The following is a 26,706-nucleotide window of genomic DNA, read 5'->3' as shown; positions in this document are numbered from 1 at the left end:
TTTAGCCGCTGCCTGTATTTCCTGCTTGCTGTTTCCACTCGAAGCGATGGCAGAAGTGAAAGCTTCCCTCATTTGTGCAGGTACATACACTTTTTCAGATTATATTATTTAATGCAAGACTATGTATGTAACTGCAGCGTGTGTACAGCTGGCGTAAAAAGACCCTGTTACTGTAACTGTGAAGCAAATTCATGCAGAGTTAGCTAGGACGACAGCTTAGCTGGTGATGCTTCAGTCATGAGGTTCCAGGCAGAAGAAGGATTGCAGAATTGTTACTATGCTCTTGTTCATATTATGACAATTTGTACTTTATCTGATTTCATGTTTCTTTTACCGTTGCAGTTGTAGTGGCTTTCCTAAGTTCCACGGTGCTTGCAATTGTTGAAGATCTAGATGACACGTAAGTGATGCTGGTTAAATAATGAAGCTTCCTGATTGTCACATTATAACATAATCATGTAGCAACTTCACATCAAAGGCGCCAAAACAGTTGCAGAGGGGTGGAGATCAGCGTTCACTTCAGTGCATGCTGCTTTACGGTTGCAGCGGACTGAGGGAAAAAAATGCAACCATGCTAGTTGGGCTTTTTTTTTTTTTTCCTAACTTGGGCTTGTGTCATTGAAGGTTTAATAGATTTGAAGTTCACATAACATTTTCTGAGGGCTACATGTTTGCAAAAAACACAGAATATGGTTGTTTAAAGCAGTGGGGGGTAGGGTGATGTTGGTTTTAGATCAGGTTTCTTGTCTATTTGGATGCCTATGGTTGGAAGTCTGTTGAGACTAATTAGGCCTCTAGAATGTGTTTCTGTTTGTGTGTGTGTGTGTGTTTGCGTGTGTGTGTGTTTTGGGAGGTGTCTTTATGCAAATGTATGCACTGTATACAAATAATAATTCAGTTTCCTGAATAGATGTACTTGTTATCAATGTCTGTCTGCCATTTTTTCCCCCAGTGTTCAGCGTGTAACATGTGCATCATGTAATTTGACTTCTTCACTATATAAGGCATATGAGTAACTAGGCGAGGATAAGTTCAGAGCCTAGTATTGGCTAAAATATCCAAACTATCATTCATTGTTTTTTCCTTTTCGACAGATTTAAAGACACCAGAGTGGACGATGTCTGGCTGGTTGATGTGAGTCTGACATTTTGCACACACACACACAAAAATGAGTCTGGGTCCATTCAGCTATGCTTTACTCCACGTCCTTTCCACCACTGTCCGGCTCATCCCTTGCGGAAGCGGCGGCGGTAGGGGTGGGATGAAGGAGGGCGGGGGTCCGAGGGAGTGTGCAGACTGTGCTGTGTGTTTGTTTAGTGAATGAGAAGTCATGCATGTCTGGTAAAGCCAGGGGGCTCGGAGGGGTTTATACCAGAGTTTGTGTCTGGGCCCGCGAGCAAATCTAGCTCCAGCACCAAAAGCTGCTTACACTCCTAGTTTGGATGGGGCGAGCGAGTGTGAGTGCTGGACAGTGATGATTACAGTGAAAGCAGTTATACAGGGGTCACTATTACACACACACACACACACACACACACTTCAGTACATACAGTACAGGGATACAGGTGCAAACATAGGCCTCGGGTTTGGAAAGATTTATGATTATTTATGGTTATTTATTGTTTTTTATATGATTAGAAATGATATTATTCTATGTATGGTTATATATAATGATGAAACATAGATGATATGTTGACATAAAGCACATAACCTAAATATCTTTTCACTTCTGCCGGTTGTTTGCAGTTCTATGCACCATGGTGCGGTTACTGTAAAAAGCTGGAGCCAGTTTGGTACGACGTTGGTGCCGAGTTGAAGAGCTCCGGGTCGCCGGTCCGGGTGGGAAAGATGGACGCCACTGCTTACTCTGGTGAGGAAATGATGAGGCACATCACAGTCTTCCCTTTCAGTATTACCTCATTAGCTTTCTGAATGACATTGCCAGTGATTGATTGACTTATGTGCTTGGGGGAAAAAGACTCACATTGATCCAATCCATTGTTCGTTCCTACAGGATGTGTGTAAGCCTAGTTACAGGGATTGATGGTGTAATGGTAGAAACGGTACACTGGGAAAAATATGGGCAAATTTATAGATTTGTCTCATAATGGTTAAATAGAAACTGAAGAAGAAGACTTGTGTGACTTGTGTAATTTAAACTGCAAATTTAATGTCAACAACAAGTTGTAATAAAAATGCAGATTGGAGTTTTGGATATACAAACATTTCTCAGAGGCAGAGCTGCTCTGGAGGCAGAAATAATCTCATTGGTTGAGTTAAACCTCAATGGGCGGAGCCAAAGAAGTAGAGTTTTTAGCCTGAAACCCAGTGAAAAAGGCAAGGGGTAGGAGAGGAGGAAGCTAATAATACAAAGCCTCGCTACTAACTGAAAAAATGCAATCTAGCCATAGTAAGTTATCTAGGTTGGCTAGTTAGCCTAGCTGACCTTCCGAGTTCAAATTAGCCATATTAGCCTATAGCTAGCTAGATAAGATAGTTAGCTAGCTTGCTGACCTTTCAAGATCATAAATGCTATAGTCATGAAAAAAGAAGTCATTGCCATTTATATTTTGACCAGAGTTCTTTGCCATTCAAGTATACAGTACTTCAGAAGTATTCTGTTGTTACTCCTCTTTTTACCCATTGATTCACAGTGTGAAATCTTGTCAAGCTTATATTCCACCAAGGACAATGTTTTCCTAAAGCCCAAACCCCGAGTCTGCATTACAAGCGTTCTATTCACCTTTTGTTCTCCAGCTGACTTAAAGCTTCTTTCTTTGTTTAATCATGTGAAACCAGATGAAAGTTCCAGCGCCAGTTGCAGGACTTAACCCTCTGACCAAAATTAAGACGTTACTCAAAACCCATAAGCAGGTTGCAACAGAGAAGGATGGCTCTCAAGATTTGGAGTCCAGGCAATTAATGTAAAGTCTCAAACATAGGCTACACTTGTGTCTGGGATAATATTTTTGTTTTCTGTATTGCAGGAATTGCATCAGAGTTTGGTGTTCGTGGCTACCCTACAATAAAACTGTAAGTGTCATTCCTAACTTTCCCTAATAGACTTCTGTTAACCTGCTCTGGGTAATTTATGGAAAGAAATTTGAACCTCTGAAATGCCAAAAGTTATTATTTAAGTTATTATTTTCTGAACAAAACCACATAGTGCAGTTTAAAAGTCACAATGAAACTGCCTTTTGTAATTTATTTTGGGGCATAAATAGTTAAATAAGTGTATGGTATGATACTTAGAATGAGCTAAAAAGGTGAAAAAGTCATTTTTCATTTCAGTGTGACTATAAAAATAAATATATATACATATATATATATATATATATATATATAAAGTCAAAATGAAATGGCATTTTGAGAGCATCTTCCTTAATGTGATGTATTTCCTGTTGAAACAGGATGTTGGGGCGGGACATAACGCAGGGAGAGATCATTCAAAAGTGTAAACCAATGGGATATCAGTTAAGGGGAGAAATGCAGTTTTATTTGATGGGAGGGGTGGAGGGGCGGGATTGTTTAATCTGTGATGCTTTTATTGGTCGGAATTTTTGTCTACGCCTCCTGGTACACGGTGAGGTCACCATTAAAGATGCACTGTTTTCCAGGAAGTAAAAGTAATGGGATTTTGATATAAAAATACCAGAAAATACAATTTTGTTGTATTTCTGTCATTTATTGTTAATTAGGTGTTTATTATGGCATGAAAAATCAGCTCACAAGGTGAAAAAGTCATTTTTCATTTCGTTTGACTTTCGGCTGGTGTTTTTAAATACATTTCTTATTGTCAACAAATCCTATGAAAATAACTAAATCAACAATGCGTTTGCTCTACTCCCATTACTTTCCGACTTCCCACGTACCCTTTTTAGCCTTTCATGCTCTTTTAATTGTAAGCTAAAAACCTTCAAATACAGCTCACAAAGACATAGTTTCAATTTAAAAAATCGCTAACTGTTACCATGAAAAGTCAGGCTGTTGTAGTTATTACCAAATCAAATTCAAATGGGAACAAATTCTTCATTACGATGGGGACTATTTTCGGTGCTATGGAACTACTTTCCTGAGATGGAAAACGTGTTTACGGTCGGCTTATTAAGTTGTTTGAGGAAAAAGTCGGCTGGCCCGGTGCATCGTGATGATGAAATATGTTGCCCAGAGCAACGGCATGGCTCTTTGACGTGTTTTTAATAAGTTTTTTAATACAGTGGGGTTCTGTGGCTGCTGAGACATTTATGCTGGATTTTGTTATTTTCATAGGATTTGTTGACAGTAAGAAATGCATTAAAAAAACACCAGCCTTATCCTTTAATGTTTTGTTTATGCATCTTTCACAAGCCTTGTCCCCACTGTTGTGTATTTTCCCTTGAGGTTTAGCCTATAGAGATGCCCTTAGAGGACTTAGTCAGGAGGGAAGGGAATAAGGTGTTGTTGCTAATACCTTAAGTCATTACTAAATGACAAACTGTGTTAACACCCTTTTGTACTTGCTAGTTTTATTAAATCAGACATTCCTGGATGTCACATAAACTGTTAAAAATCAGGTTGTTCCTTATCTAAGCTTTCACAATACAACTTTTATTGGAATTTTTTGCCCATTATGTGACTTATGTTTTTCAAAATTTCCAAATTTAAATTGAGATCTATTGATTAATTAAGTGTAGACTTGCTACACTTGCTAGCACAAGTTTGGTCTATTTCCATTTGTGAACTCTTTCAACTGATTTCCCCAATGTGCCTCATTACAAATTGTTTCCTGATGTGCAAGTGACTTTTTTTTTTTTTTTTCTTTAACAAAATGAATGAATTTGGGTAGACACCAGCTGCACAACGGCAGAACTCATGGTGCCTTGAGAGAAATGATCATCAGACATGGCAGTGTTTCCTCCATATATTAGAAACAAAATCATTTATCTGCAGACTGTCATAATGGACTCCCTGTTTAGTTTCATCAAGCTCATTTGGGAAACTGCCATAGGATCACGGCAGGGTTCATCGCATTAAACCAAGCAAGTGATGAAACATCCATCGAAGAACACATGATACCTCCCCTGGTGATGGAAAGAGACTGATTTAGAGTTCTGTTTCCCCCTGAGTTCATTAGGCCCTGTGGGCTGATGCAACCTTAGCAATCACTCCTTAATGCATTCTGCTTGTTGCGGGGGTTTGGGTTAAGCAGTATGCTCGGAAGGAACTCCATTAGGGACAGTCCTTTGTTTTCACACCTGAAGATTTGATCATTTCAATTGGAAAGCTGACCTTTACGTTGAAGTACTTTTTTCCTGGTGGATTAGCTTTCCCATCAGAACATCTTCTTCTGAGAACAGGTTGTTGCTGCCATGCTCAGTTGTTAGGCATTGAGTTTTAATTTGCAGAAGAGCAGCGGTGCCTGCTATGACTGGGACATTTCATAGTTTGAGCGTTGCCACTCCTGCCATCTGTTTTTTTTGCGGTTGTTCATCACCGAGTTAAGTTTTTCTGACAAACCAATTTCCTGGATGCAAAGTGTATTGTCACAAAATGCAGTACAAAGTAATTAAAGGGCCGAATTCCTCCCTATCGCCTTCTTATTTCACGCAAATGTCTCATCCTCCCTGTCAGCACTCTTCAGAAAATGAATGGCGTAAAACATTGAATGGTGCTGAATGGTATTGCGATGAAATTATCAGCCTTTCACTCTTTTACTGACCATCTGTCTCTCTCCCTCTCTCTCAGGTTAAAGGGCGATCTCGCCTATAATTACAAGGGGCCAAGGACAAAAGATGATATCATAGAGTTTGCCAACAGGGTGGCAGGGTAAGTCACAGGACTCTCCTTAATGACGCATTTCTCTCAAAAGGGATAGACCTAGTCGACCTTACCTTATTTAACAGGAATAGGCTCTATATTGATATGAACCATGCAAACATGCTCATGAATGCAGGCCATATCTGTTTCATAGCTTATTGAATTTCTGCCACCAATCTTCTAGTTTAAGCCACTGTATCAATTTAGGCTGACAGTTTTTCTCCTCCTTGAGGGAAATCAAACTAGATCCATGACGGAGGAGTTGATCAAAAGCTTGGCTCTGATTTGAGTCGAGGACTGTAAGTCATTGAATCCCCACTGGGTGGAGCCACAAGCACACAAGTCACTACTCAACCAGGGAAAAACTTTATTGAATTATTGGACTTTGTACGCCAGTCTTGTGCTGTATAAACGACTCAAACACAAATGTTGCTTTTGTACTTGTATCTGAACCGATAGGTTTTACTCTGAATCTTGATAATCATGAAACAAAATAACCCGTGTGGGTTTTATTCCCACTCCAGACCAGCAGTGCGGGCACTTCCCAGTAAGCAGATGTTTGAGCACATGATGAAACGACATGATGTGCTCTTTGTGTATGTCGGCGGAGAGTCTCCCCTCAAAGTAGGTACCATCTATCTCACCAGCAGTGAATCAAGCGTCAGTGAAAAGCCATATGAATTTTATTGGCCACTGGGGCCACCATATAAATATTAGTTTGAGGGCAAACATATAAGAAATGTATGGAGTCACAGTACTGTAAGGCACTTTAGATAAAAGCATCCACTATATGACATATGCTATTTTATGTTATTCACTCAAATGTAGCAGAGCTGCCACAACACTGAAGCTGTATATTGATTGAATGATAGAGGCGATGTTCCTGCTGATGTTGCCAAGTATTCTGAATGAAGAGTGGGTTGCCTGTAATACCTGCTAGTCAAACAGCTTTGACAAGTTGTTATACACAGATTTATTGAACGCTATTCTGCGAAGCTGAAATACTGAAAAACCCATTTGTCATTGCAGGAGAAGTACATCGACGTGGCAACAGAGCTCATTGTCTATACTTACTTCTTCTCGGCTTCAGAAGACGTCTTGCCAGAGGTAAGGTGCTGAATACGAGTCCTGTTTGTCTCTTAAAAGTTCTCTTAAAAATAAATATCAGAAAGATACTGGAATAATTTCAGGAGATTTTCAGGTTTCATTCTCCTCAAGATGCCACGTTTAAAATGTTAATGAAGAAATGGATAATTTGCACCCAATAGGTGTTTCAGTCCTCTGAAGTTTTCTCGACAGAAGTGAAACAAAAGAAATGTCATTCTGGTAGCACTACTATCACCCTCTAAATGCCACACACAGACATCAAGCTTGCCTGCTGTCTTTGCAATATTTCTTGGTATGAGGTTCACAGTTTGCTGCAATGGCCTGCTGCCAACAGCCCTGTCCCATATGCTTCAGGTGCACATAAATTAAAAAAGTAAAGGAGGATTTATGGAAGTTGTTTTTGAATTACGCATTTTATGTGTTTTCACCAGTCAGTGACTTTGCCAGAGCTTCCTGCAGTCGTTGTCTTTAAGGACGGGGCTTACTTTACCTATGATGGTGAGTATTGGAGTGTTTTTATTAACCACATAGCCTACATTTCTGGTTTACCCTGTCTATGTGCTGTGTTGTCTTCTTATATTAAACTGACCTGAAAATCTGTTTCCCTGGAAAATGGGCCACTCTAATTCAGTCAAGGGTAGGGTGCCATGTTGTCTACTGTTCGTTGTCTTCTTCTCCCTTTTCTCTCTCTCTCTTCTTCTCTGTGAGCCTTGTTTTCTCTAGACTTGTTCTCCCATTTTCCAGTCAAAACTCCTGTTCTTTTATCTTTCTCACCACAGTGAATTATGGTGTGCCTGGCCCATCATAAAGTACCCCGGGCTCTGCCTACTATTGTATGTGTGGTCAGGCCAGTGATGTTGTGGTGGTTTGTCTCTGGGCGGACACACATAGCGGGCCAGGGTGGATGGATTGGACTGTGTGGGCGTGGGAAACCACACTTCAGGCCAAAGAAACCAGCGCACAGCTGGTAATGTGTATATACTGTACATCTGAGTGGGACGCAGCCAAGTCTTATAGAATCATAGAAGCAGCAGTCAAGTCACAGCAAAGAATCCAATTTTGCCTCAGAGTTTTAGAGGAGCTGCCTTTTCTGTTGCCTTCTAGTAAAGAGCTCCTCAGCGCAGCAGTGTAAGTCCACCACGTTCCTCCATGATGTCTCGCATTTTGCTGCCACTCATGACTTGTTCTGGGAGGCGGAAGCGGAAAGGCAGAGCATCCAGGCACAGCGCCAACACAAATGGGCCCCAGTAGTGGCTGTTAGGGAGGTCTGGTGCACGGTGTAAGGCCCGCAGGACAAAATCCATCTCCGGGCTTTCTCTTGTTTGCCAGTTCACGTCAATCTGCTCCACCTGGCAATTGCGGAAGGGGGGCTTCCTGCACCAGAATCTCAGCAGAAGGGGGTCGCCACAATAGACATTGATAACAAAAACTCCACACTCCAGAGAGTCCTCAAGAACTCGGATACGGAGGATGTTCTGAATGGCTAACATCGCCATGGTGACAGCATATTAAGCTCGTCAAGGATTGAGAAAGCGAGGAGCAATACAAAATGACATGACTGTGTCCTTCCTCACATGGTGGATTTCTCACTTTCCCTTCAATCCATTAGAAACTGTATGAGGGGAAAAAAACACTTTTGTAACATCAGGAATCTCATCTTTTAGGTGAATATAATAGGTGAAAATAAATAATCAGACTTTATTTAGCTCACTGAGCACTTACCTACAGCAGGAAGAATTCTCCAGTGTGCATCAGAGAAGGCGTTTTGGCTGTACCCTGTGTTCAGTCTAGGCATATTTTACCTGTGGTCCACAGTATCTAGTTTCTTGCCAACTGTGCTCTGCCGTGTTGCTCAGAGGATTGGTCTCGCTGAACATCCACTGAAGGCATGTTGGCTCAGAGAATGAGCCGAGAGCAGCTCAGTTAAATAAGGTTGAGGCATCTTATATGGCTTTCTGTGACACTCTGACTTTGCATGATGTTCTCCCCGGAACTTCACATCTGTGGAATTTTGGCTACACTTCTGAGAAACATTTTGCATAGATACCGAATGACACCATGTTATGATACACACTGACATTTATTCATGTCTGGCAGGGTTTGTTTTTCCATCGGCTGTATGGTGTATTCCCATCATAGGAAGCTATTTTTTTTCATTCACCAGCCACAGTGGCTAGTGGGTCCCAGAATTCACTTTAGTCACTTTAATTATATCCTCCCTGTTATTTGTATTTTGTATGTATTTTATCCTCGTGAAGATGCAGCCTCAGAACACTTATTAGAGATTCAGCACACATTCCGTGTTCTCATTCTGCAGGTCTTACTTGTTATGTTTAAAGAATGGATGCCAGCGAGCAAAGCCACACTCTGTCCAAATAAAGCCTCCTGCTTTGTGTAAATGCCATTTGACATATTGTTGTCAAGCTTTGATCGGTTTACTGCACATCGCAAACAGCACCATCCATTCTGGAGAATCCTGTTATAAAATAGTACAGCACAGAGGCTCATGCATATTTAATTGCTCAAATGCTCAGATTCAGACTTCTACAAAGCTGGAGCACAATTTAGTAATGTTACTGTTGCTACAACATGCACACAAGACCAGCAGTAGTGCATTTCAAGAGCCCAGTTTTGACTGTTACACAGGCAAGTCTATGTGCTGTGAAAGCTACTGGACTACATGCTAATTCTGTTATATGGCGTAATGATAACAAAAATAGACAGTTGGGTAGTTTGTTAGCTTGCTTGCTGTTTGCAAATGTTTTATCTGGAAATCCCTCACCAAGCAAGCTGCTGTCAAACATGTTTTATTATGTTAATACACAATAAGCCTATCATAAGGCTTTCTGTAGAGCCATTCAGTGGTTTATGGTTTGGCATTGCCACCAGTTGTATGGAAAGGTGCATAATGCAGCCAGCTGTGAGGCAGAATTAGTTTGCATATGCTAATGGAGGCGCTTTAGTGACAGGCTGATTAACTTTCCATGAATGTGATGACAGGATGAGATCCCACTTCTAAAGGTGATGACACACGGGTGACATTTTGAGGCAATGTAGGTGGACAATATTCACCTCACTGGTGATTTGAATTGGCAAAGAAGACAGAATCAATCTGGATGACATGGTGATGAAATGTGTAATGACTGGTCATAACCGTTGGCCGTATTGCCCTCCCACATTATGTCACCCATGTACCAGCATGTACGACATGCACCCGTAATCCAGCAGTGTTGCACCTTTTGTCTTTTTGGCAGCTAGTCAAAGCATTGTCAGTGTCAATCCTAAAGGTATTCTTTCTTCTATATATTGTTAGAAAGCAACATATGCTGTTGTTGTTTTACTGTGCTCTCTGTCATTGTTAAACACTTGGATCTGGGTGGTACATACTGAATGAACCCAGACCTCTGCTAGTTTCAGACCTCTTACCCGGTTTGAGTTCTCTTTGATGATATAACCTTCCCCCTCTCCGTCTGCTTACCTCCCTCTCTCCTCTGCTGCTCCGCTTTGGTTTTGTTTCCTCACTATTTGCATTGTCTTGGAAGTCTTGTATGCCATTAACCTTCCTCCTTGAAATGTGTCAGAGCTGCCTCTTCCCGCCTCTCAAACTTTGACATTGGATCATTCTCACTCCACCCACTGTCTGTTTGTATTCCCCCTCCTGCCCCTCATCTTTCTACCTGCCTCCCGCTGTGTGAACTCTGGGCTGACAGGCTCCTGTAGGGCAGTATGGAGATTGCGGGGCTGGGCACCCTGGAAGAGAGCAGCTCTAATTTGTTTCAAGGTGAAGGAGGCTCAGTCAGTGTAGAGGTTCATCAGGCTGTGCGATCCCAGCATGGGGGCTTCAACTTTCCCTCCTCTGCTACTGAGGGATAGAGAAGAAAGCCGGGCAGCTGCCTGCTGTCTGTAAAGCCAGAACATCTGTGGAAAGAACTCTCTGGAATGTCTACCAATTTGACTGACTCAGCACCCTTAACAACAAGGCTTTTTTTTTTGCCTTTGCCTCACAATAGCAAGTAGCTCACATTGCATTTAGGTCAGTTGAGCTTTAATGCTATTATATGCTGTGACCTTGGGGTTTTAAAAGCGTGTTCCAGGTTGTCATGTTAAGTATTATGCAGTAGCCTAGCCTCCCAGCTCCTTTGGGACCTGCGGCTTAAGATCTATGTGAAAGTCATCAGCGTTCTTGTAATTCCTGTAATGGTAGCAGAAAGGTCATGATAACTTATTAACATGTCATAATGAGGTCTCGGGCTACGTTTGACATCAATTATGAGCATCCTGTAGCCGCTCTCGGGCAGAGAAAATAGTTTCGTTTAGCCAGCCTCGGTACCCGCTCTTTGTACCTTAAGGGACTGAAACTGTCTTCCATTTGCATTTTGCTTCCAGATGTCAGGGTAGAAACAACATGTGGTTCACACTCAGGAAACAATGCTGATATTTTTTATTTTTTGTGATTGGCTTCCCGTTGCATCTGGGGAATCACGCATTCCCTGCAAAATTGGAAAGATCTGCCAAAACTGTTTCCTGAAAATGAATATTTTTTGTGGAGAATCATTTGTGTGTGTCTCTGTGTTTTTTTTTTTTTTTCTGATTTTTTTTAAGCCACAAATGCAAAATGGTTCTGGGAATGAGGTCAGGTGAGCTTTGGGATATTCCACCAGATAGCATCCCAGACAGAAATGCACTGCATTTATAGGAAAATGGAAAATTACAGCCTATTTTTAATGGTTTTGAAAACCTGCTTTGTATATTGCATAAATAGCAACCATCTCTCACAACACGCTCAATGTGGATGAGTCAGACCGACAAAAATGTTCCTTCATTTATGTCTTGACAACCATTTGTGGAACCATTATGCTTACACCTAGATTGATTCCCAGTCTGCCCGCTCCTATGCGCAGTCCATTGTGTTGAAAGTGTCTCTTTCAGCCCCAAAATAGCCTCCCTGACCACTTTGCCCAGAGGCAGCCCTCTGTCAAAACAATTTTTGACCGGCCTTCCATCTTTAAATGACCTCTGTCAATGAATGCTCAGCTTGTGTCCCGCTCTGTATTCCTTAGAGTGCAAACAGGTAGTAAACACTGTGATCTTCTTACAATCCAGGCATCAATACACCATTCAGCTTCACTTAATATAGACAGGTTGTGTACTGAATGCTGAGGGGCTGTTTTGTGTTTCTCCTCCTGTAAGATAATGTCTTTCTGTTGCAGAGTACGAGGATGGTAGCTTGTCATCCTGGGTGAACAAGGAGCGCTTCCAAGGATACCTTCAGATCGATGGCTTTACGCTGTATGAGCTCGGCGAAACAGGTGCAGTATGCATAAAAGTTGTCATCGCCTCAGGCTCTGTGAAATCTATAGTATACGCTCTCTCTTCTCAAATTGCCTTTCCCCCATTGTTGTTTTTCTTTTCTTTTTCCTGAGTTTTTACTGTTTTGAGCACTGCTATTCTCAAACGTGCCTGTAATAGACAGATCAACGATTACCTATCATACCCATAATAACAATTTTTTGGTAATTGTGAGCATCAACTGCGTGGATTCTAGTGCAGATTTTTATAGGCTGATTACCTATTGCCTAGGCAACCAAACTCCTCAAAAAGGTTGAATGTTGTCTTACACAATCTAAACATAGATAACATTTCAGATATCACATGAGACCAACATATTAAATTTAAGTGCCTAGGTACTATACACATAGCTTCCCACATTCAACCCCATTCATTTTGCTTCATACTGTTTTTTTTAAATAACAAATATTAGTAATATGAATTTTTTTAAATCAATTTTCTTCCACATACCCAATCTACATATACCCAATCCAGAATGCTTTAAAAGACCATAACTCCCACATTGTAAATGTGATTCTCATGAAACTTGGTCCACATATTGAGCTGTCCTGGCTCTACGACTTGGGGACCGTCCGAGTCCGCCATGATAGATTTTCTGCCAATTTGGCTTTTTTGAAAAACTGTTTCTTCGCTAAGGCTTTTTCAGTTCTTGGCCTATCTACACCAAACTGACAGCATAGCATTAGTGGTCCCAGATACACAAATGGTCTATAAAACGGCTCAATCGAATAAACAACATGGCAACTATAAACCAATGAAGTTGAGGTAGATCGTGACCAAACACAAAGCTGTCTGCATTGACATTCTATAATCATCCAATAGTGGCCGCTATAATTAAACATTTATATCCTGTAATTCGGATGATGACATTTCATAAGCTTTGTCATACATGCTCTAGGACTATGTACTAGTCAAAATATAAAGTTTGTTTGTGACTGATTAAAGACGCCGTGGTCTATGACTTAATAATAATATAATGGCATAGTAAAGCTCGTAGATCCAAGTGCATTTGTGAAATCAGTATGAAACTTGGCATTCTTGTGTCTAAAGGCATTTAAAGGGGCGCTGTAGTGATGTTCAAATTTTAAAGGCCATATCTCACACATTGTATGTCAGATTCACACAAAACCTGCTGCCCATATCCAATTAACCATGCTCTACAGATTTTCCTTTTGGACCAACAGAGGACATCATATTTAATTCCCATCATTTTGCATTTTTTTAAAAAGTTTTTTTTTCAGAAGGCTCTCTAAATTTTGGGCCAATCAGCTTCAAACATGCAGCATAGCATTAGTGGAGCAAGATACACAAATGGCTAATAAACAAGGTCAATTAGATAAAGAACATGGTCATGATAAGCCAGTCTATGAATTTGCTTAAACAGTTTTCATGACATTTGATCTATATAGATTATTGGATGGATGTCCATGTGAATTAAATTTGTGAGTGCCAATAGCTCTCTGTTAAGTATTCCCATCCCCATTCCCAGTATTCCCAAGTATTCCCAGCTCTTGAACCCTGCGACCCTTATATCTATAACATTGCATTTATGTGTTGAGCCCCCCCACGCTACTAGCGGCTGTGTTTGTTTTTGAAGTTCTAACTATAACTGTAATTATGATACCAAGCAATACAGTATCTCTTACATGTTGTAACCTTAACCATTCCTGCAGAACCCCCTTGATCTATCCGTGACCACCGGGGGGCAGGCTAGCACTCTCATCACAACAACAAAGGGGGCTCTAGCCTCAAACCACACAAGTCTGAATAACATAGTCCTTTTAAGTTGTGTAACAGTTGTTTTTATATAGACCCATTTGTCATGTTATGGCTTTGGGTTTGGAATTGCACCAAAATAGCCCTTCCACCAGTGAGTGACCACTTGTTTCCTGTTAAACCGAGAAGAAAGCCTTAGCTAGCCTAATGTTTGAGTGATGAATGAATAAAGCTCTGTTGGTGCCTTTTCTTTACTTTACCCTGTTGAGAGGCAATGTGTCTCCGGCGGAGCCTTTTATCTCCCTGCCATTGTCTTCTCTTCCGCTTTTTTGGTGTGTGATTGTGATTTGTAATCCCTGTCTGCCACCACAGGCAAATTGGTGGCGATTGCAGTCATTGATGAGAAGGACCCAACAGAGGAGAGTGGCAGGTACAAAGAAAACTGTAATATTAAAGCGTGGCTCCTATATAAATTACTTCCATACACTCCCATGGTAACCGCCATAGTGACATTTAAGTGCATGGCTTTCAAATAAAGATAAGACTTGATGTTATTGTTTGGATCTTCCCACAAATTGCAGGCATAGGATAAAAAAAGGTTAGGCTCAAACTCGTGTGGCATTTCACTCTCTTCTCATTTGCTTTTAGATTAAAGACCCTGATTCAGAGGGTGGCAAAGGAATACAGAGAACATTTTAACAGGTAAGGCACGGAATATGCGAGGAGGTCAAAGATGAATATCCAATTTATACATTTATTCTAGGATGGTGCACTCACTAGGGAACACCGCCTGTCTACTCACCAGCAAGTTTATACCTTTGTCAGGGCACGTCTGTTTTCATCGAGGTTCAGTAGAAAGGTAATTATGCAAAATGTCAGCTTCCAAATATAGGTGTTCTTTTCAGCTGTCAATCAAAACTCGGTTGGTTCAACTTGTATTAATGCATAATTGTCTGTTTTCCGGGTAGAACTCCAATTGCACAATAACAACGGCAGATGGCTTGCTCATGTTATGTCCTGTCTTGTTCAACCAGGTCTTTCACTGGAGAGGGACTGATTTTAACCAGGCTCAGAGCACAAAAACAAAATGAATTTAAAATGTAGAAACACATATACAATCAATGATAATGATTATTGTTGCTATTAGTAGTAGTAGTAGTATTAAAGCTACTAGACAGTATACAGTAGCAGAGGATGGATGACATGGTTCAACACAGGTCATAAGCTAGATTCAAATCCATGATGTCGCGAGTATACGGTACGCGCCTCAGCACATTGAGTCAGGACACCCAAATAATGTTAAGCATAAACAGAGCAAAGTATGTGTGCAACAGGCTGACCTAATGAGAAGGTAGATGATCTTTTAACTGGAGGGCCCAGGTTCAATCCCCTCTGTCTGCAAGCCGCCCTGCCGGAGTGGCAGATGAATCCCTACAAGCTCCAGCTGAGCCTGACCTCTGACCTCCCTATGCACGGGGGACAAGTGCAAAGATTTCCTTGTGAGGATCAATGAAGAATTTTCATCATTATGTTGTGCACAAGTCCTGTACTATGCCCCAATGCTGACTAGTTCATTCATCAGACCGGGCGCTGCTGTTAAATGAAGAGGTGTATCTGAAATCGCCGCAATCAAAGTGTTTCTCCCTCTCCAGGCAGCCCCATTAGGACTGATTGAATTACACAGATCCCTATCATCAATTAGACTACTATCTGCCATGCTACCTAGTCTTGTTTTTGATGTCAGACTCTCGAGACTCTGAGATCCCGACTGAGATCAGAGCTGCCTGCGGCGTTCTGACACACCTAAGCAGAGGCTGTAATTACGGTCACACCCTCGAGTGGCGCCCCCCGTGGTTGGTGGAGGCAGCGCATGGAGTCAGCAGACCATACATGATGACTGTCATTTGAATGAGTGAGCACAGTTTGATGCAGTAATAAATGCCGTGGCATTCAGCTCGCCCTCCATCTGTAGCATTGTGACAGAACAATAAATGCAATCTCGCAGATCTGAGATGGGACTAGTCATTGAATTATGGGAGGTGTGTGTGTATATGTGAGAGAGAGAGAGAGAGAGAGAGAGAGTCGGTAGGTGGGTGTGTATTTTGTGGCTTAAATTCTGCACCAGTAATTATATCTTTGCGTTTATGCGGCAGTTGCTGCACATAGGGGCGCTGAGAAAAGTGGGACGGGGAAAGGGAAGATGGATATGATGGGAAACATACCTAGACATCTTTAAGGTGCTGAGTGAGCAAAGCAGTGACGGCAAAAGAAATATCGTTACCACTATCATGTTCAAAGCCTTCACACACTTGCCTTAATCTCAGATCCATATATTCCCACAGTACCCTACAGAGATTAGTCTTGGGTATGTAGATCATTTTCCAGCTATGGCAGATGCATAACTTACTGTTTCATTGGACTGTAGCTTTCAGTGCGGAAGTGACAAGCTGACTCTTTGAGGGGCTTTATTCCCAGTCTGGCCCAATATTGTCAGCCAGATTATTACTAACCCAGACTGATATTATATTTCATCCAGTGGATTTATTATATGTTTCCGTCTCTTCATAATCATGTCATTGATATCAGCGCAGGCAGTATTGTTTAGCACCCAGGGGACAAACGTGCTAGATGCGGCAATGATTCAGTATGAATATGATGTATATATGTAAAGGCCCCCATAATCAGTCATTCAGTGGAAGTCACCGGTTTCCCAGGACTTCTGCAACCCCCATTCCCAAGTCTACCCACAATGCACTCTGCTGCTCAAACACAGTGCAGTACAATGAGATACAAATTGAATTCCTCCTCTGCCTTATCGTTTAGATAAATCACCCGAGACTTTTCTGTAGTGAAAAAGAAGATGAGGAGGAGGAGAAGGCATAGGACGGAGCTTTGGGGCTTTTCCAACAGACACAAATGTGATCCCAATTTCCTTTCAGAGAGCACAGTCAGAGCGTGTGATTCCATTCAGTGTTATTTCACATTTCTGCACCATTGTGGAGGAAGGAGGAATTCAAGTTAGTTTTATGCATTCCACTGAGAGAGAAAGACTGGCGTAGTTTATTGTACCGTATGTTTATTTGGACGCACTTGTTTCTCTCACTCATTGATTTGTGTTGCGTCCGCAGAGACTTCCAGTTCGGCCACATGGATGGGAACGACTACATCAACAGCCTGATCATGGGGTGAGTGCCCCATGTCCGGCCTACCTCTCTTTTCTTCCCCACATCATCCTCCTTTTCTGTCCTCCCTCTCTACCTCAGGTTGCCTCCTGCAGGCTACTAGTCCACGTCCGGGCTGACTGACTTCCGCGGCTCTTGCCGTTAAAGATGCTCTCTCATGGAGCCGTCGATTACACAGACGGACTGTCATTTCAGTTTAGCGCTCTTGGCAATTTCCAACGCGCCCACACACACATACGAAAACCACGCAGACACACAAGCTCCTGCACATCATCCTTGTGCGAGGGCAGGACAGTGAGAGGAATATATGAGGAATTTAAGGATAAGGCTGCGCGTGGATTAAAGTTATACTGGTGCTGTGCTGTAATAGCTTGTCGGAGAGCAGTGCTAATGATGCAGCGAGCCGCCCTGCTAGCGTCGCGGCCAGGCTGGGAACGACTGCTGGGGTGTCATGCTCGGAGAGGCCCTGCCACTGACATCCCACACTTTTAATTAGACGGAACCCTGCCGGCGTTACAGGCCAGCAGGACCATAGCAGTGGGTGTGTGAATGTGTGTGTGTTGGTGCGGTTGTGTGTGTGTGAGAATGTCTTCTGTCTACCAACATACAGTATCTAATTATGTGTGTCTGTGTACAATTTGGTGTGTGTGTTATAGGCTGCTGCAGGATATTATTTTAATTTCAGTATGTTATTGTTTGTATAAGGCAGATTATGGCAGACATGCTCTCCTAAACCCTGTGTAATTAAAAGTGTGTCAGTGATTACAGTCGATGTTGTATTGGAAATATGACTACGTTCAACCGACAGACTCCCGGTGCATAGCTGAAATTAGAAAGGCGGTGTTTATATTTAAGGATAAAAGAGGTGATTAGCCTTCCTAATTTTGCATGAGTACATACAATATGTATTTCGCCGGGTTTTACGGGACTGAATTTGGCCGCTGCAGCACAGGATTAATTGCCCTCCTTTGAGGAATGAAATCCTGGCCTGTCAATGTCCACTAATCCTCTCCCTTAGGAAGGCCATGGAAATAAATCTGATGGCTTTTTATCCCTCCCTCCGTCATCACAGAGATTACTGTGTTCTGGCAGCGGTCTATCTGGCGTAAGGCTGCCCGCGCTCTCACCAGAGGCTCATAGACACAGACTCATGAATACGCGCATACACACACCGTAAGCACCACTCCAACTCCGAGGCTGTCTCTGTCTCTGTTTAAACGTGGGATTATCGCTGTAGCAATGTTGCGACCCCTTATATGGAATGCATTGTGGTCTGTAGAAAAACTTAGAGGAAGAGATGCGAGGTGACTGAAAAGTCCGCGAGCGAGGCCAAGACTTGTAATGACAGAGCTTGAATGAATAGCTAGGGCATTACCATACAAATCAATGGTCAATTGACCGGTACACTTAGAAGCTGTGGTAGGTAATGTGGTGGAAATGAGCATTGGTGCTGTAGACTAGACTCTGATAGAAGCTGATGAGTTACAATAGCAACTCTCATGCGCGGTTCACACGAAACAATTCTTATTTCTGTGTAAATATTACATGGCAGACATTTTCGGCGGACCAAAAGAGATTACTAAGATACCGTTTCTGCCAATTCTAATTGTGTACAGCAGGGAGAGGCAACCGTGTGCCATGGAGAGCCGGGAGCCTGCAGGACTTCATTCCAACCAAACAGTACAGCAGGTGATTTCACTGATTAGAACACCTTCAAGCAGAGAGGAGGAACTAATCAATGAAATCGCCTGGTGTAGCGTTTGGTTGGATTGAAATCCCGCAGACTCTCGGCCCGGCATGGCACACGCTCGCCTCTCCCCGGTGTACGCTATATGACCCCCTCGGTATGGACGGAAAACCCCCGGTAGTCTCCTCTCAGAAAGGTGAATAGGCTAATCCATATTAATTTTAAATGGATGCCATCTGTTGGAGTAGGCTGGATGTCAGATGGAATACATGTTCAGTGTGTGTGTGTGTGTGTGTGGCGTGCATGTGCGCGTGCGTGTGCAATTGCAGATCTCAGCTGGGCAGAGTAGTGGGGCGTTGATGACTCTACCGCGCAGGGGTGTGTGTTTGTAGTCCTGATCTCGACTGGGTGGTGGAGTGGGACAGTGATGGATACGTATGCGCGTGTGTGTAATTTGTTGCAGGGTTGAGCAACACCACAGGGATGTGAAGTGGCAGCGCCGTGATGGACTGTTAGTGTGCCTGTGTGTGTTTAAGCACTAGGGTTCCTTATCTGAGCCAGGCTTTGGTGTTGCACTAGACGTGTGAAAGAGGGAATGCATGTTTATATGACCTTGTGCGTTATCTAACCGAGTTGTGTAATTCCTCTGCTGATTTGTGTATGTGAGTGGGCTCAAGTGTGTACTGTATGTATATGTGTGTGTGTGTCTTTGTTCCTTCGTTTTCTGCTGAAATGCAGCATGCTGGACTGCTGTGTTTCTTGGTATATGTTGTGTGTGTGTGTGTGTGTGTGTGTGCCTCTGTGTGTGTGTGTGTCTCAGCATGGATGCAGAGTTGCTCTCCTCTGGACTCCATGTGATTCACTTGTCAGCTGTAATTTGTAAAGGTCTCTTTAACTGTGACCACAAAGCCCCTGAGTTGCACACTGTTTGCATAAAAGATAGAAATGACACTCCAAAATAGGCCAAGCTGCATTTGCCTTTTTTTTCCTTGGAAAAATCCTTTTGAAAGAATGCCCATGGGAAAACTTAGGTTGCACTGAGTACAAAGGATTTGTTTATCTCACTATTGTATTCTCTCTGTGTTACAATTTGTTCTTTAAGACTCTACAATTTGTTCCCATCTAATGATGCACTTTGATAATGGCTGTGTCTGAGGTGCTGAGGTTAACAAGGTTAAAAGCTGTGTGTGTGCTCTTCCTCAGCGAGGTGTCGGTGCCCTCCGTTATCATCCTCAACACATCCAACGAGCAGTACTTCCTGCCCAGCGAGCCGACTGAGACCATGGAGCAGCTGGTCCAATTCATCAACAGTGTTCTGAACGGATCCGCACAGGTCTGAGTCTTCTCCCGTTCCTTTTCATGCTCCCTGTTTATGCATTCTGTTCAGTGTATCCTCTCCCCCCTTTCCCTTGTGTTGTACCATTGTAATCACACCAGTAGTCTCCATTAATCAAGCGTGTTGCCTTGCATTTTAAGTCCTTCCCAGAAAATATTCTTGTGAGATGAGATATATTTTTGCAATCTCTTTTTGCAGGTTGAGATATTGCATGTTTCATATTCTTGTCCCTTTTGAATAGATTATCTGCAATAATTCTGTCTTCTAAATCAGTGTGAGATTATTACATGACTTGGTATTGTCGTGTGTGCACTAATCTGTGCGCCATCTGGAAAAAAAAATGTCATCACTTTTCCTGCATTTACAGTAAAGTCACCAGATGTATGAAACCATAAGCCAAACAACCAGAGGTCCCCTCCGTTTTCCAAGAATCTTCTGGGTTATTTTTTGCTTAGCAAAACAAACCGGGTCCCACCAAATAAACAGCAGTAGAAACCTCCACGCTCCTCTAGTCCAATTCCAGCCACTGTCAGCCTGTTCACCCCAAGCTGGCCGTGGCTGGCATAGGGTGTCTTCAGGGTTCAGGGTTCACGCTTCATGTGGAAATGCACATGACGGTCAAATTTACGTATTTGCGGCCAAAGTGACGTAGCTGCGGCCAAAACAACCGGGCGCACTGGAGTCGCGTGTGAAGTCGTTCACCACCTGAAATTTGAAACGACGCAGATGGTGCCGCAGTGCCTCCGTCCAGGATTGGCTGTACAGAGAGGAACATGAACTACTGACCGATTCCAGTGCAGAGTCTACCAGGGTTTCACACGTAAGCGAGAAACCTGTTGAATGGGTGGAGAAAGCAAAGGAAACGGATGACCAATCAGAATCATTTTCCGTAGCCTGTTGGCAGACATGCTAACACATCTGTCCCTTGAACTAACTCCTGTAAACACAGCTTCTGTAAAGGCTTCATCTCTGTAATATGATGAACTCAACTGGTATTTTCTTCTCTCTACTGGGAAATTTAATATAGCAGCACAAAACAAAAGTGGCGCTAGTGGTGATGTAGTCTCCCCATGACATGCATAGAGTGTCAATCAATGACGCTCTATGTAGCCAATGAAAATACTATCACCAGAGCCTTGTGGTCAACCAGGAAGCACCGATAGTATAATAGCATGCAATACTAAAGTGCTGGGGTTTTGTGCACGGCCGTCATGAGAAGGGCGAGAAGCACCAGCACCAAGGCACACTGACGGCACGTCTAGCCACGTATGAACCATGAGCCACCCATAAGAAGACAGAGTTAGCAGGCTGTGGCATCTCTCCAGCAGGCTTTAACACCAACTCCTCTGTCTCCACCACTCTGTCTGTCTCCCTGCAGGCGTACGGAGGTGATGGCGTCGTTCAGAGGGTCAAACGCGTGGCCTTTGATGCCCGGTCCACCATTATGGTAAGTTGGTGAGAGCTCAGTTTTGGCTGCAGAACATAGACAGATATTATTTCCCAAGCAGGGTTATCATAATTTTAGTTTTCATTTTTATGTAGTTTAAATTTGTATTTCAATTTCAGTATAGGTTTTAGTTCAGTGTTCAGTGTGGGTTTGGTCGTTTTTTTTTGTTTTTTTTGTTTTTTTTAAAGTGTAGTTTTTATTTAGTTTCAGTACTAGCTAGTACTATTTGTGGTACTGGCAGTATTTTTGAATGCCATAATTCTAGAAGGTTCAGAATAGGTATTTTATATGTGTTCGCAACACATATTGTGTAATAGAAACAATAAATCACAATGTATTAGATTTTTCAATACCTCCTCATCTAACTTAAAGTTAGGACTACTTGGTTTGATGCTGCACAAATGAAATGCACCAGTGGATCTGAACAGCAATCTGAATTAAGACCATTTAGCTCAAAATAATCCCAGATGGCGTCGGCAGCGCTGGCACGTCCTCCAAGAACAAGAGGTGCTCATGTGGCCGAACAAGTCTAAATTATATCGCTTCCCTATGGCGTAGTTAACGTTCAGTAAAAATAGCCAAACACTCTCCGCCCAAAATTCATTCTTTTTTACCATGTGCATTAACAAAAAGACAAAAACTAAAAACATTTCATGTCTGTTTTTATTTTAGTTAGTTAGTGTTTGTTCAGTTTAAGTTTTTTCAGTCTCGTTTTATTACTATTTTTATTACTTTTATGACTGTTTTTTAACACCTAGTTTTTGTGTTTGTTTAGTTTTACGATAATAACCTTGTTCCCAAGCCAAGATACACAAATCTGTTTTAGCCCCGCTGCACTAATTGTCTTTTTCTATCTACATTCACACCACGTATGCTCACCATACTACTAACAGGGTAATAACATGTCACAGATTGTTACGGTTAACTGTTATTGGTAAGCTTCACACCATACCTCGTCACCTTGACTCTGTTTGCCAATTTAACAGCATATGTATCCTACCCGCTCCCAGCTCAGCAACACTGTGAAGCACATGCCCCAACGCCCTGCACTTTCCCTCTGGGAGCAACCAACATTCAAAATAGAAGACTGTGTGTACAACGGAGAATATAGGGAGTAAACACAAAGTATGGGGAGAGAGAGAAAAAGGGAGGAGGTGGAATGAGGAGGGAGGAGAGAGGGTCAGGAGGCTGCTGTGCCTTCTCCTCCCACTCTTTTACCCTGAGCAGTTGGTTCTGTGGGAGGACTGGTGTTAATTTGACCAAGGGTGTGATAGGAATGTAAATACGGCCGTGTTGTCGTGCCATCCGGTTGGCGCAGTTGTACTGTAACCAGGAGTGAGCTAAAGGCTGTCCTAGAAAGGGACGCGAAGGGCTTCAAAGGAAAATTATACATTAGATTGTGAAAACTGCTGAACTAACAGGAATAGCAACTTGTGGAGCGTCACCTCGAGGCAGGAAGGAAAGGCTTTTAGGAATACTTTTTATTGAAGTTTTTTGCCAAGTAAAATCTTTTGCTATCGACATGGAATCAATGGAAGAATGACACCTGTAAGAGAAAGAAAATGCTATTCTCTTTTGTTTTATTCCTTCCCCTTTTTTAGCGGGCTGCAAGCTTCCATCTCTGTCTCCGCGGCTAGTCTTGCTCACAGTGACAATGATATGATATGAGGCAGATAGGCAGCAGCCATCACCTTGCCCCTGGAGAGCCCATCTAAATGCACGGCTGACAGGAGCATGAGGAAGCAGCCACATTAGGCCCAATGACTCATGGCCGGCTGTGTTAGCATAGCACACCCATCTTTGCCTCATCTAGCATCGCAGAGCACCAGCAATTACCATCCTTCTTCCAGTGGCAGTGACTGGAGGGAACATGAATATTTCTCTTCCTCTCAGCTCAGTGGCTGACAGCAGTGGTGACCGAATATCCCCTTGTAGGCACATTGTCTCTGCTGCACCCTGCTATATTAAGGCCAAATGACTCCGTCAATGACTTGAGCTTAGTTGTGCCCACAGGAGATGAGGGGCAGTGTATTCTGCAGGAGTGTAATGCTACACGTCGAAAAAACCTCCCATGTGGTATGTGATCGTCGGACACGCGTGTGAATGGGACGTGTTTCACTTTAATCACGGCTACGGAATTTGAATAACTCCAGCCTGATAGCTAAGCCACTTGTTGGCTTTGTGCAGTTATTTCGTATAAAGAATCAGAATTTTCCTCAGGGATAAACACACTGACACTTTTTCCTTTACCGACAGTTTGCTGTCCCAAAAATGTAGAGACTTCTTGCTGTACCGAAAGCATACAGTGAAGCCATTATTATTATGTGTACTGAACTGTGACTTTTGTGGTTTGTTCCAACTCTAGTATTTTGTCAAATTGCAGGTTGCTTTTTGTTAAAAGGGAACTGTGATAGAGAGGGCGTCCTTGAGCAAGACAAGCCCAGAATATGCCTGGTGCAGGTTTATGAGAATGTTTTTGGCAAATGAACTTGCGGTCAGCACTGAGGTGCTTGCTGCACTGGGAAAGAATGTGTTTATACATTGTGCTTACAGCATGCATAAATCTCCTCTGTCCTTTCCTGCTATCCTCTTTCTTTCTTTCTTTTTGTTTTTTTCATTCGTTCTTTCTTTCCATCCCTCCCTCTCTCCCTCCTATGGCCTTCCCTCATACCACCTCTTCTCTCTCAAACTTTCCTCTCCTCTCTGTACTCCGTGCCCTTTTGTATTACTTTTTTTTTTTTTTTTTACCTCCTCCTACGTTGTCTCTCCTCCTCCTCCAGTCGGTGTTTCGCAGCTCTCCGGTGCTCGGCTGCTTCCTGTTCGGCCTACCGCTGGGCGTAATTAGTCTGATGTGCTACGGCATCTGCACCGCCGAATCGGATGACGGCTCCGACGACATCGATCTGCTGAAGAGGGAGGGCCTTACCGACGAAGAGGAGGAGGAGGAGGAGGAGCGGCGGCGCGCTGTCGAGCTGGAGGGCCCCGAAGACGGAGAGAACGAGGAAGAGGAGCCGGATCTGGAAGAGAAGGCTCCCGAAGAGAAGAAAATGGATTAACACAGGGGGTCCCACCGGTTGGAGGATGATAGGCCTAGTCAAATACAGTGACATGAAACTCAAAGACATATCAACGTATTCTTGTTTTGCTTCTTTGTTTTTCATCTCACTTCCCCCTCATGCCCCCCTAGCACAGACTGTTCTCTCTTTGAGTCCTGTGTGTCATATGTGAAGGTAAGCTGCTCGGTGAAGCCATCCAAATCACGTTTAAAACTATTAGCCTTTTTAATGCGGGAGCGTAAACACATAATGTTACAGAGAAGAAGGGATGGCTTAAAACCAAACCGTTTATTTATTATCATGATTCAACCAAATGCTTGCTGGTTTATCACATATGGTGTGTGACGTACCGTCTTTCTACCATTGTTACATAGTTGTTCTGAAACAAATTAAATGCCCACATCATATTTTTTTGTTTTGTCAGGACCTAGTCGAGTTTTTTCTTTTGTTTTCCTCTTACCACAGTTTGATTTCCATTTGTGATAATGCAGAAAAACAGAACCAGATGGTCTTGCCTTCAAGTTGAATAGAAAATGAATACGCCGAGACCCTTTGTTTACCTCCACCCCGCAACCCCAATAAATCTCCCAAGTGTAGGCCTATCATGTACAGTAATTGACTTGTGTAGACAGCAAAGGAAGTGAAGTGCCCAAGAAGGAAAAATCTGCCATAAATGAATAATGCTTTTTGTATTGTATGTTTTTGCCTGAAACGATGACTTCTTCTGGGGATGCAAAGTGCCGGACAGTCATGCATTTCAAGTTATTTCTCATGCTAGACACCTATTAATGTCCACTAAGGTAGAGAACCGATGGAAAAGCTGGAGGAGTCGTTGGTGTCTCTGGAGATGATATCGGGGTATGGCAAATGCACAATGATTTTCTTTTTACCCATTTAACACGACCACATAGTGAAAAGCCTGTGTGACTGGTGTCTTACCCCTATAGCAGACACTCATGACGCGCATCAATAACTCCTGTGGCTTTTAACACCTCATATGGTTAGGCGGGAGTGATATCACTGCAGACTGGCTCTGTTTCCATGTTTCAATCTGTCCTCCATCACTGGTTGCTGCATTGAATTCTGCGGGCAGGTTGACGTTTACATCCAGATGCACTGAGACAAACGCTGGGCGTACAAAATATTTGGACCACCTTCGTAATATTGATTTGCACCCCTGCTTGACACGATCCATTGTCTCGACTGTCTCAAGGCTTAAAAATCTGTCTTTATCTTGTTTTCCTGTCCTTGTCACTGAAGTGTGTAATGGGTGAAATCATTTAGGGGTTATGGCTTTCTCCTGGATTCACCTGGTCAGCCTGTTTCATGAAAAGAGCAAGCGCTGCTAATATTTGCTACACCCAGTGTAATGTCATTCTTCTGAAAAATGCACTGAATAGAACCTGTTGGATCTGAATAGTGCTTTTCCTGCAGCAGTGGCAAGTTGTTTTAAAGGGTACACTGGATTATTATTTAGTCTGCATTAGCTTTGCAATCCTCATCAAAAACATCAATGCATTGTATGTAATGTGCAGGGCTGGGAACAAATTCTAAGTTTGAAATGAGCAAGCAATGCTTCCATAATAGGCTTTCTCTCAAGTAAACTATTAAGACATTGTAATGAATGTTTTGAGGCGTTATGCTATTATTGTGTAGGTAATGGGAAATGCGATCCTTACCCCACTTTATAACCCTTTTTAAAAAGTGTAGCCGCATATTGAGATGGCTTCCAGTTTGTTTTTCCTCCATTGCTCATTTCATCGTGCTTTTGTAGCCCAGTAAATCTTGTTACTTGGTTGACTTAGGCACCTCAACCTAAGCACACCTGTTGTTGTTTTTTTATACAGAGGCTATCTGTATCTTTACTGTGAAACTGCACTATGGAAACCATGCCCTCGCCTTGCCTTCTGGTCTTTGTAGTTGCCTACCATTCTCTGCCAAACTTCCTCATTGGGTTTGAATTGAGATTGTCACACTTTATTACTGGTTTGAAAGATTGAAATAAAGATTGTCCTCTTTTTCTTGTTGAC

The 26,706-nt window shown here is 42.6% G+C and overlaps 1 protein-coding gene across 1 annotated transcript; it reads left to right on the top strand.

The window, feature by feature from the left end:
* Positions 1 to 26,696, top strand: tmx3b (thioredoxin related transmembrane protein 3b). Its single transcript, XM_071915053.2, has 16 exons — positions 1 to 80; positions 343 to 400; positions 1,095 to 1,134; positions 1,747 to 1,870; positions 2,988 to 3,033; positions 5,725 to 5,805; positions 6,321 to 6,420; positions 6,826 to 6,903; positions 7,335 to 7,401; positions 12,114 to 12,212; positions 14,341 to 14,398; positions 14,617 to 14,670; positions 17,097 to 17,153; positions 20,041 to 20,170; positions 21,552 to 21,620; positions 24,401 to 26,696. Exons 1-16 carry the CDS (start codon positions 47 to 49, stop codon positions 24,674 to 24,676), a joined length of 1,371 nt encoding a protein of 456 aa, XP_071771154.1. The 5' UTR covers positions 1 to 46; the 3' UTR covers positions 24,677 to 26,696.
* Positions 26,697 to 26,706: the final 10 nt, after the last annotated feature.

Source organism: Centroberyx gerrardi, chromosome 22 (genome assembly GCF_048128805.1).
Source record: "Centroberyx gerrardi isolate f3 chromosome 22, fCenGer3.hap1.cur.20231027, whole genome shotgun sequence".
Taxonomy (NCBI): Eukaryota; Metazoa; Chordata; class Actinopteri; order Beryciformes; family Berycidae; genus Centroberyx; species Centroberyx gerrardi.
This window is presented reverse-complemented; position numbering and strand designations above follow the sequence as displayed.